The sequence below is a fragment of the Cherax quadricarinatus genome, chromosome 4, assembly GCF_038502225.1.
Source record: "Cherax quadricarinatus isolate ZL_2023a chromosome 4, ASM3850222v1, whole genome shotgun sequence".
Classification (NCBI taxonomy): domain Eukaryota; kingdom Metazoa; phylum Arthropoda; class Malacostraca; order Decapoda; family Parastacidae; genus Cherax; species Cherax quadricarinatus.
Window position 1 is genome coordinate 46,383,846 of NC_091295.1, and position 10,837 is coordinate 46,394,682.

Sequence of the window (10,837 nt, forward strand, 5' to 3'; positions counted from 1 at the left end):
CTTACACTTAGGTCACACTACACATACATGTACAAGCATATATGAAATTAAGACACATGTGCAGCATCTGGGTATCTTTATTATATAAAGATACCCAGATGTTGCACATGTGTCTTAATTTCATCTTGTCAGTATTGTATACCATTCTTTCACAAGCATATATGTATATACACACCCCTCTGGATTTTCTTCTATTTTCTTTCTAGTTCTTGTTCTTGTTTATTGTCTCTTAACTCCATGGGGAAGTGGAACAGAATTCTTCCTCCGTAAGCCATGCGTGTCGTAAGAGGCGACTAAAATGCCGGGAGCAAGGAGCTAGTAACCCCTTCTCCTGTATAAATTACTAAATTTAAAAAGAGAAACTTTTGTTTTTCTTTTTGGGCCACCCTGCCTCTTTGGGATACGGTCGGTTTGTTGAAAGAAGAAGAAGAATCAATCTATCTCATATAATCATATTGGTTCCTGCTATTTAAATTTCAAACAAGCAGGAACACATACCCAATGTGTTATGTTAACAAAATGCAACAATTGACAGACAAATACTCTCCAGAATCAGCTCTAGTTTTTGACATTGCAGAATTAGCAGATTCAGTTTAACCCTTTGAGGGTCGACAGGCCCTCTCCGAAACTCATTCTCAGGGTCGGCCAAATTTCAAACATTATAGGCTAAACAAAAAAATTTTAATGTCAATACTTACCGAGATATGGAGGCGTGAAATTTGCCAAAATTGAACAACATATGGTAACATCGCCGACTGCCGTCACCCGGTATTTTTCTATTTACTTTTTTATGTACTATTTTCAATTATTTTTCAATTTTTCTTTTTCTGAGTAACTTTTATGGCCTCTGAGGCCAACATGATCAGTATTTTGTAAGTTATTTCTTGTTCAATACTACACAATAAGGGCATAAACACTGTTGTCATTATTTTGTTTACAGAAAATATTTACACAAACAAACGATATGAAATGTTGTTTATTACTATTTTTCTATATTTTATATACACATATACAGTTACAGGGAATGTTTCTAAAAGTTCTGAAGCCTGTGGAACTCTTTGAAACATGGTGTCATGCACTGTGGAGTTTTGCACTCCTCACACATAAAACGAGTGTCTCTGCGTTGTTGTGTGCGTTTTTTTGTATGTGCACAGATGTAACACCTCTTCTGAGCCTTTTTCTTCAAAGCAGTAGCAGGCAGTTTTACCAGGAAGTGATCACCATGCTTCAGACGGGAAGGTAGTTGTTGATAATTTGGTGGGCGGTCAATTGCAGGTGCTGTTCCTTGGTACTTGAATACTATTTGTCTGATGACAGACAAATAGAATTCGCCATACTGTGGTTTGTTTCTGGTGCTCATCTTATACATATTATAAGCATTGAACATGGAAATGTCCAGAAGATGGAAAAACAGTTTGATGTACCACTTATAACTCTTGCGAACACAATCAGCAAACCCAATCTGCATGTCACATTTGTCCACTGAACGCATGTTGAAGGTGTAATCAATCACAGCTGCAGGTTTTAGAATGGGTTCATTTCTCTCTCTATGCTGCCTGCCACTGTCTGCCATTTCATTAGGGTGAATTGATGACAACAGTGTGACATCTCGTTTGTCATGCCACCGAAATGCCATGATGTCATTGGCAGCAAACGCCTGCACCTCACCTCTACAAGTGCCAGCGTCAAACCTGGGCATATGTTTTCGATTTGCACGCACTGTGCCACACACATCTGTCATGTTCACTCGCAAAAAATCACTGAGTGAGGGGCTTGTGTACCAATTATCTGTATATAATATATGCCCCTTACCAAGGTATGGTTCTATCATTGTTCGAACCACATCACCTGAGATGCCCAATAACTTCCTGGTATTTTGCAATGTATAACTTCCAGTGTACACAATAATATCCAATACCAGACCACTGTAACAATCACAAAGCACAAACAACTTTATACCAAAGCGTTTCCTCTTGCTTGGTATGTACTGCTTGAAAGAGAGTCTTCCTTTGAACAGAATCAAAGACTCGTCAATTACAAGCTTCCTGAAGGGATAAAAATGCTTACTGAATTTCTGTTTCAGATACACAAACACATTCCTAATCTTATATAACCTGTCATTTCTGTCAGGCCTGGTTTTATCTGAGAAGTGAAGCATACGTAACATTAGCACAAATCGATTCACTGGCATTATATCACTGAAACCTGGTGTTGCAATCAGGGGGTCTGTTGACCAGTATGATTTCACTTTGTGCTTATACACATGTGGCATAAGCCTTATTGTGGCAAAGAAAAGATACATCTCAGCCACAGTTGCCTCCTTCCACTGGTGTAGACGTGATTTTGGTGAAAGTAATGTGTTTGCCATGGTGTACTCGTAGTATGTGTTGCTTTCCATGACAATACTTTTCATCAGTGGTTCGTCAAAGAATAACTCGAAACATTCCAGTTCAGTGGCATTGTTCCCAAGTGCACAAGATGGCCGTATTCCACTTTGGCTGTCATCAAACTGGTGGGGATTTGGAACAAAATTGACAGCTTCCTGCCAATCCCAGGTGCGGTCTGCTGGTGGGTACTGGACAATGACAGGTGGTTGTGGTTGTGGAGGTTGTGGTTGTGGTTGTGGAGGCTGGTGTGGTGGGCGAGTGGGGGATGGTGGCCTTTGTTCTAGATCAGCTGAGGCAGCGGCGTGGGTGGCAGCATGGCCCACTGCTGGTGCCTCACTGCCGGCACCACTACCACCACACACATTTTCCATCCCAATTGCAACAGTATCTTCGTCATTTTCACTGTCTGTTCCTGTTGTACAGCCATGGGATGTACTCCGAGATACACTCCTTCCCCTTGGTATAACATATGGCACACTACCAGAGCGCATATATCGTCGTATATACTGATGCTTCACTGGGGAATATTGCACTTCACTATCACTACTGGAACTAGTTTGAAGAGCTTGTAGTTCATATTCACTATCACTATCATCACCCATGCTCTCATCTGAGTCTGGGATTTGGGAAAATAGAAGTTTCCTCTTGGGTTCTGGAACAACTGAACGTGAACAAGAGGGCCCAGCACCAGAGGTGGAAGGCTGAGGGTCATCTGGGTTTTCCTCACTATTACCGATATTATGGTCATTAGTTTCGGTCAAAACCTCACTAAAACCACGAAACTCATCTTCACTGGCACTTCCATCACTATTAGAACTGTCACTGGGGAACAAACGTGTCCCAATTCGCCGAGGAGTGAGGAGCTTCTTACCGCGAGGCATGGTGGACATTGTTTACTAAGAGGGCATTCCCACAATGCACCACTGGGTCCCAGATTTTTTTTCTACTGCGCACACCGACCACGCAGACCCATTCTCTCACACCTAGGCCTACCAGCCTTTTCGCGCGAGATTTGAGGCCGCTAGAATTTATGCGTACTAGTACGTCAAAAACCCCTACGCGTAAGATGTACTAGTACGACCAAAACCCTCAAAGGGTTAACTCACAAACTCAATAGAATATCACTGTACCTGGGTGTCCTGGGGACACACCTGTCTCCTGACTTTCCTCAGTCTAAACCCCTCTGGAAATCTACTGTTTTAGACTTCACCTCTTGCATAGATGTTCCATTTACCACTCTTGAACTTGCATCAGCATTATCAGTGTTAGCCTCTGGCACTTGGGCCTGATGACATAAATGCTCTCATTCTTCAGCATTTTTGCTGTTTGGCATCAGACCTATTATCCTTCTTAAATCATGTTAGGTTTGCAGGAATGTTAACCCCAGCAATGAAAATCTGCTGTGGTCCTTCCTTTGTGAAAACCTGGTAAATCAGGCCATGATCCCTCATGTTTTGATGGAATGTACACTTAACAGGAGACTAATATGGAGTTTGGAGAACCACAGCTGTATACTGTCTCACCACTTGACCCCCACCTGAGTCAGACCATTTCCCTTCCCCATACAAATGATTCATTAAGCTTTAACGTCTTACCCTGTGCACCATACTGCAAACCTCTTAATAGGAAGTAGCTGAATAATAGACTTGTCAGGATACAGGGTTTTCTGGATTTTGGCACTGCAGTTGAAAAGTGAAATCTTGTTCATTCCTAGGATTCTTTCACTTAATGTTTTGCCATTGATAAGAGTCAGCAAAATCCTGGGCAGAGTTCTTTCTCCTAAGCTACTCTTATCTACTTACTGTTGTCAGCCTCATTGCCAATACATATATTCAACCTCATTAGATGATATCCAGCTCTAGTCTGCATCCTCGTTTACAAATATTGTATATTTAATTGTTAGGTTTTCCCTGGTAGGAATTCAGCACTTTTCTAGTTTTTTTTTTTTTTTTTTTTTTTTTTTTTTTTTTTTTTTTTTTTTTTTGTGTGTGTGTGTGTGTGTGTGTGTGTGTGTGTGTGTGTGTGTGTGTGTGTGTGTGTGTGTGTGTGTGTGTGTGTGTGTGTGTGTACCAAAAGTTCAGATAATTGAGGATAATCTATTGCAGGTGATATACTTATGATGGATGAAGAAGGCTACTTATACTTCAAGGATCGCACAGGAGATACATTCCGCTGGAAGGGCGAAAATGTTTCAACTAGTGAAGTGGAAGCAGTTATCTCTAAAACAGCCGGTCATGCAGATGTTGTAGTTTATGGAGTTGAGGTAGGTACTGTACTAGTCAATATACCCATGATGTATAACATTTTGTGTTGGATTTTACTTATTAGGAACTTGGGTAATCAGAGAACATTAAATATTAGATTTATGTGTGGTTTTCTTTCACATTCTCTATCATTTCTTTTGCATAATAAATATATCACACAAGAAAATTTTAAACCTGAATTTTGCGAGGACTTTCGTTTATTACATCATTGCACTCTTCAACTGATGAAATGTTGATCAGCTTTTCATTGTTTTCACAATCATGGCTAATGTGGTTCCTATATTCAAATCAGGGGATAAGTCCACTCCTTCAAATTACCGTCCAATAAGCCTGACATCTATAGTGGGCAAGTTATTAGAATCAGTTACAGCTGACATTATTAGAAGTCACCTTGAAGAGCATAATTTGATAAATGAATCTCAGCATGGATTCACGAGAGGTCATTCCTGCCTAATAAATTTACTGACGTTCTTCAATAGAACATTTGAGGCAGTTGACAGTGATAAAGAATATGATATTGTTTATTTAGATTTTAGTAAAGCCTTTGATAGAGTACCTAACAAGAGACTCTTAAGAAAAGTGGCAGCTCATGGTATAGGAGGTAAAGTTCTAGCATGGATAGAGGCATGGCTTACAAATAGAAAGCAGAGAGTTACCATTAATGGGGTGAAATCTGAATGGGGATTAGTCACTAGTGGCATTCCACAAGGATCAGTTTTAAGCCCTCTCATGTTCATAATTTACATTAATGATTACCTTGATGAAGGGATTATGAGTGACACGAGTAAATTTGCCAATGATACAAAGATAGGCAGTATAATTCATTCTGAGGAGGATAGCAATGAACTCCAGGAGGATTTAGACAATTTAATGTCTTGGTCTGAAAAATGGCAGATGAAGTTCAATGTGGATAAGCGTAAGGTACTAGTCCTTGGTAATGAAAATAACCCTCGAAGCTATAATCTAAGTGAAGTAGAGCTTGATCATACAGAATGTGAAAAAGACTTGGGAGTCATGGTAAGCAGAAATCTAAAGCCAAGACAGCAGTGCCTCATTGTGTGCAACAAGGCTAACAGATTACTTGGATTTATCTCAAGAAGTATAAGTAACAGAAGTCCAAAAGTTATTTTACAGCTCTATACATCACTAGTGAGGCCTCATTTAGATTATGCTGCTCAGTTTTGGTCCCCTTACTACAGGATGGATATAGACTCATTAGAGAACATACAGAGAAGAATGACTAAAATAATTTACTGTGTGAGGAATCTCCCGTATGAAGATAGACTTAAAGCCTTAAATCTCCACTCTCTGGAGACACGTAGAATGAGGGGAGATATCACTGAAGTGTATAAGTGGATGAGGGTGCCGAACCAGGTAAGAACCAGAAATAATGGATTTAAGTTGGATAAATTTAGATTTAGAAAGGACATAGGTAAGTACTGGTTTTCTAACAGAGTTGTAGATGTGTGGAACAATCTTCCCAGTTGGGTGATAGAGGCTAGGACCTTGGGTAGCTTTAAGAAGAGATTGGACAAATATACGAGTGGGAGGGGCTGGGTTTGATTGGTGTCATTGGGTACGGGAGTTATTTCTTGGATAGCTTTAGGTAGTAGTCGTTTTGATAAGGACCTGCCTTGCATGGGCCAGTAGGCCTTCTGCAGTGTTCCTTCATTCTTATGTTCTTAAAGCCCGCCACTACAGTGAAGAAGTGTCTTGTGTTCCCTGTGGACTGAACCAAGATGCCCTCCATCAAGCAACTTTACCAGCAACTTAAGGAAGAATTGAGGGTAGCGAAGATGGAGATACGGCGATTGACCAAGGAAAACAAGAGGATTCGTAGTAGTCCTCTTGTTTCGAGTCCTCAGGTCAAGAAGGGATCGTGGTCAGTGGCTGGACAGCAGGGGACGACGAAGTTGACGATCAAGAAGACGAATGGAAAGCCAGAAACGATGAAGAAGAAAGAGACTGCTGTGGAAACTCCTGTGGAAACCTCCAACGCATTCTCAGTGCTACCCGACGAATGTGAGTCGACTACTGGGATCGTCACGACGAACGACAACAAGGAAAGTAAGAATATTGTTGTTGTAGGGGATAGCCAGGTTAGATACATGGATAGTGCATTCTGCTTGAAGGACAGGAGTAGGAGACAGAGGGTATGCTTTCCTGGGGCTGGGATGGAGGGCATTGTTAGCCGGCTTGACAACATCATGAACGGTAATGGGATCAATCCTATTATTTGCCTCAGTGCTGGAGGCAATGATGTAGGCAAGCGTAGAAGTGAGGATTTAGTTAAAAATTTCAGGACAGCTATAGACATAATTAGGAAGAAGGGGGGGCGCCCTGTTATATGTGGCATTTTGCCAAGAAGAGGTGTTGGTAATGAATGGTTGTCCAGAGCAATTGGTATTAATTGTTGGCTGGATAAACACTGTAAGGATAATGCAGTACCATTCATTGACAACTGGGACAACTTCTATGGCCGAAATGACATGTATGCCAGGGATGGGGTTCACTTATCCAGGGCAGGTGTGGGTTTTCTTGCTAACTCAGTTGAGGGGGTTGTTAGGGCTTAAAACTAGGATTAGTTAGAGGTATGGGTTTAGAAATGATAAATAATCAGTATGGATATATTGACTTATGCTCTGATATTAAGAATCTTAATAGTAACTGTCATGGAGTAACTCTGGGTAATGATAATTTCAGAAATTGTGTAAAAACAAAGATGAATAGGAAAAATGTGCAGAAGAAAAAACATATGATGGTATTTTATGCTAACAGTCGAAGTGCAAGAAATAAAATTAATGAACTACGTTTGGTAGCATGTGCTGGGAACTTTGATATCATTGCATTAACTGAAACGTGGTATGATTTAAAGAGTCGGGATATGACTGCTGAGTGTAATATTCAGGGATTTAAGTTGTTCAATGTGGATAGATCTAATGGGAAGGGGGGAGGAGTTGCATTGTATGTTCGAGAAAATATTAATTGTTGCATGAAAACAGGTATAAAAATAGATGGAGCAGTAACAGAGTCTGTTTGGGTAGAGTTCGTGGAGGGTCAAGAAAAACTAATTCTAGGTGTAATATACCGACCTCCAGGCTTGGATCACGATAGAGGGAGACTTCTTTGGGACGAAATTGTTAGGGCTTCTGGACACAGTAACATAGTCATAGTAGGGGACTTTAACTTTAGTCAAATTGACTGGAATTCTTTGACAGGTAATCTAGAGTCCAGTGACTTTATGGAAACAGTTCAGGACTGTTTTCTGAAACAGAGCATAACAGAGCCTACCAGGGGTAATAATTTGCTAGACCTAGTCTTGTCAAATAAGGAAACACTCGTGAATAATCTGGAGATCACTGAAGAGCTTGGCGCAAGTGATCACAAATCCATCACTTTTAGCATTAATTGGGAATGCAAGAATAATGATAATACAGTAAAAATCCCTGATTTTCGTTCTGCCGATTATAATGGACTTAGGGAACCTCTGTCTGATCTTGATTGGGGTTATCTAGCTAATGATTTTATTGACGATAATCATACTTATGAATATGAAGGGATCTGCTTTTATGATTGTTTTCTTAATAATGTACACAGTGCCCAGAGTATATACATTCCCCAGAGAGAAATTAGGTCTAATAATAACGATCCCAAATGGGTTAACAGGAGGCTAAAGCATCTATTAGGGGAGAAAAGGGGAATTTATAGGCACATCAGAAGAGGAGAGGTTAACCTTACTGACCAATATGTTCAGCTTAAAAGAGAAGTAAAAAAGGCGATTAGAAAGGCTAAACGTGACTATGAAATTAGAGTTGCTAATGAATCAAAGACTAATCCAAAGGGGTTCTTTCAAGTGTATAGGACGAAGGTGAAGGAAAAAGTAGGACCTCTGAAAACTGGGAATGGACAGCTGACGGATAATGAACTGGAAATGTGTTCCTTATTTAATGACTATTTTTTGTCAGTTTTTACACAGGAAGATGTAAATGAGATTCCAGTAATTAACAATTATTTAGTTCCTGATGAGTTTAAGTTAACTAATATTACTGTCACGAGGGTCATGGTTATTAAACAGAGAGACAAACTGAAACAAAATAAGTCCCCGGGACCCGATGAGTTGTTTTCCAGGGTACTTAAGGAATGCAAGATGGAGCTTAGTCAGCCATTAACGAGTGTATTCAATGCGTCCATCCTTACCGGTGTTGTGCCAGAGTTGTGGAAGATGGCTAATGTGGTTCCTATATTCAAATCAGGGGATAAGTCCACTCCTTCAAATTACCGTCCAATAAGCCTGACATCTATAGTGGGCAAGTTATTAGAATCAATTATAGCTGACATTATCAGAAGTCACTTTGAAGAGCATAACTTGATAAATGAATCTCAGCATGGATTCACGAGAGGTCGTTCCTGCCTGACAAACTTACTGACGTTCTTCAATAGAACATTTGAGGCAGTTGACAGAGATAAGGAATATGATATTGTTTATTTGGATTTTAGTAAAGCCTTCGATAGAGTACCTAACAAGAGACTCTTAAGAAAAGTGGCAGCTCATGGTAGAGGAGGTAAAGTTCTAGCATGGATTGAGGCATGGCTTACCAATAGAAAGCAGAGAGTTACCATTAATGGAGTGAAATCTGAATGGGGATTAGTCACTAGTGGCGTTCCACAAGGATTAGTTTCAGACCCTCTCTTGTTCATAATTTACATTAATGACCTTGATGAAGGGATTACGAGTGACATGAGTAAATTTGCTGATGATACAAAGATAGGCCGTATAATTCACTCTGAGGAGGATATCAATGAACTCCAGGACGATTTGGACAAATTAATGTCTTGGTCTGAAAAATGGCAGATGAAGTTCAATGTGGATAAGTGTAAGGTACTTGCCCTTGGTAATGAAAATAACCCTCGAAGCTATAATCTAGGTGAAGTAGAGCTTGATCATACAGAATGTGAAAAAGACTTGGGAGTCATGGTAAGCAGAAATCTAAAGCCAAGACAGCAGTGCCTTAGTGTGCGCAACAAGGCCAACAGATTACTTGGATTTATAAGAACATAAGAAAGGAGGAACACTGCAGCAGGCCTGTTGGCCCATACTAGGCAGGTCCTTTACAATTCATCCCACTAACAAACATTTGACCAACCCAATTTTCAATGCCACCCAAGAAACAAGCTCCGATGTGCAAGTCCCTCTCAAATCCAACCCCTCTCACTCATGTACTTATCCAACCTAAATTTGAAACTACCCAAAGTCCTAGCCTCAATAACCCAACTAGGTAGACTGTTCCACTCATCAACTACCCTATTTCCAAACCAATACTTTCCTATGTCCTTTCTAAATATAAACTTATCTAATTTAAATCCATTACTGCAGGTTCTCTCTTGGAGAGATATCCTCAAGACCTTGTTAATATCCCCTTTATTAATACCTATCTTCCACTTATACACTTCAATCAGGTCTCCCCTCATTCTTCGTCTAACAAGTGAATGTAACTTAAGAGTCTTCAATCTTTCTTCATAAGGAAGATTTCTAATGCTATGTATTAATTTAGTCATCCTACGCTGAATGTTTTCTAACGAATTTATGTCCATTCTGTAATATGGAGACCAGAATTGAGCTGCATAATCTAGGTGAGGCCTTACTAATGATGTATAAAGCTGCAGTATGACCTCTGGACTTCTGTTGCTTACACTTCTTGATATAAATCCCAGTAATCTATTTGCCTTATTACGTACGCTTAGGCATTGCTGTCTTGGTTTAAGGTTGCTGCTTACCATAACCCCCAAGTCCTTTTCGCAATCTGTATGGCTAAGTTCTACTTTATTTAACCTATAAGTGCTAGGGTTATGGACACTCCCGAGCTTCAGAACCTTGCATTTATCTACATTGAACTGCATCTGCCACTTTTCTGACCAAGAGTAGAGTTTGTCTAAATCCTCCTGAAGTTCCCTAACATCTACGTTTGAATCAATTATCCTACCTATCTTCGTGTCATCGGCGAATTTGCTCATATCACTAGTAATTCCTTCATCAAGATCATTGATATATATTATAAACAACAACGGGCCCAAGACTGATCCCTGTGGAACGCCACTTGTTACTGATCCCCACTCGGATTTAACCCCATTTATGGACACTCTCTGCTTCCTGTCTGTGAGCCATGATTCCATCCACGAGAGCACTCT

The 10,837-nt window shown here is 40.2% G+C and overlaps 1 protein-coding gene across 6 annotated transcripts in view; it reads left to right on the top strand.

The window, feature by feature from the left end:
• LOC128684512 (long-chain fatty acid transport protein 4) overlaps positions 1 to 4,902 on the top strand; it is a 197,246-nt gene extending 192,344 nt beyond the window's left edge. For all 6 annotated transcript variants that reach the window (XM_053770733.2, XM_053770735.2, XM_053770734.2 and 3 more), the window contains exon 13: positions 4,493 to 4,902. In XM_053770733.2, coding sequence (XP_053626708.2) covers positions 4,493 to 4,887 — 395 coding nt within the window. In that variant the 3' untranslated portion in view covers positions 4,888 to 4,902. The remainder of the gene's footprint in view (positions 1 to 4,492) is intronic.
• The last annotated feature ends 5,935 nt before the right edge of the window (positions 4,903 to 10,837 follow it).